This window comes from Bison bison, unplaced genomic scaffold (assembly GCF_000754665.1).
Source record: "Bison bison bison isolate TAMUID 2011002044 unplaced genomic scaffold, Bison_UMD1.0 scf7180017848273, whole genome shotgun sequence".
Lineage (NCBI taxonomy): Eukaryota > Metazoa > Chordata > Mammalia > Artiodactyla > Bovidae > Bison > Bison bison.
The window spans coordinates 20667-21779 of NW_011478846.1; the positions used below are offsets into that span (position 1 = coordinate 20667).

General features: G+C 60.1%; 1 protein-coding gene across 1 annotated transcript in view; it reads right to left on the reverse strand.

Moving 5' to 3' along the window:
• The window catches only part of LOC104992047 (protocadherin-19-like), a gene marked incomplete at both ends in the record, with an annotated part of 6211 nt that extends 5101 nt beyond the window's left edge, over positions 1-1110 (reverse strand). Inside the window, one exon of the mRNA XM_010844774.1 lies at positions 4-1110. Coding sequence (XP_010843076.1) covers positions 4-1110 — 1107 coding nt within the window. The remainder of the gene's footprint in view (positions 1-3) is intronic.
• Between the last annotated feature and the right edge of the window lie 3 nt (positions 1111-1113).

Genomic DNA, 1113 nt, shown 5'->3' on the forward strand with positions numbered 1-1113 from the left:
CTGTGACGGCACGATCTGATAGGAAACACTGCCATTGAGACCCAAGTCGGGGTCTCGGGCCGACACCGAGAGCAGATAGGCACCGGGTGTGTTGTTTTCCTGCACAATGACCTGGTAGTAGGGCTTGGAGAAGTGCGGGTGGTTGTCGTTCTCGTCCGTGATGCGCACGGTAAAGGACTTGGCACTCTGCAGCATGGGCACGCCACCGTCGCGCGCCTGGATGGTGAGGTTGTACTGGTCATGCTGCTCGCGGTCCAGGCGTCCATCCACCAGGATAGTGGAGAAGCTCTCATACTCCTGCAGCCGAAAGGGCACGTTGCCCAGCAAACGGCACTGCACGCGCCCATTGAGGCCAGAGTCTCGATCAGACACCCGCACCAGTGCAATTACGTAGCCCGGGGGGGCGCTCTCGCTCACCTCCACCAGCTCGCTGTTTACCGACAGCAGGTTGATGACCGGCGGGTTGTCGTTGGTGTCCAGAACGCTGACGGTGACCTTGCAGTGTGCCGGGATGGAGTTGGGCCCCAGGTCCTTGGCCTGCACGTCCAGTTCATAAACATGGCCTTCTTCATAGTCTAGGGCACCGGTGACCGTGACCAGGCCGCTGTGCGGGTCGATCTGGAAGAGCTCTCTAGTGCGGTCATTGACATAGCCGTAAAATGAATAGACCACCTGGCCATTGGTGCCTTCGTCTGGGTCTGTAGCGTTGAGACGGATGACGGGAGTGTTGGGAGGTGAGTTCTCTGGCACGCTCACTGAATAGGTGGACTCGCCAAACACCGGGTTGTTGTCATTGGAGTCGGTCACTTTGATGCTGAGGCCAACAGTGCCCAGGTGCGGCGGGTCGCCGCCGTCGAGCGCAGTGATGCGAAAGCTGTAGTGCGACTGCGTCTCGCGATCTAGACTCTTCTCCACCACGAGTTCGGCGAAGCGTGAGCCGTCGCCGCGGGTCTTGATCTCCAGGCCAAATAGCTCGTTTGGAGTCAGCTCATAGGTCTGCACACCGAAACTGCCCGAGTCCGGATCATAAGCGCTGTCCAGCGGGATGCGCGTGCCCGGGCTGGCCGCCTCTGAGATCTCCAACTCAATCTGTGCCGCCGGGAAGCTGGGAGC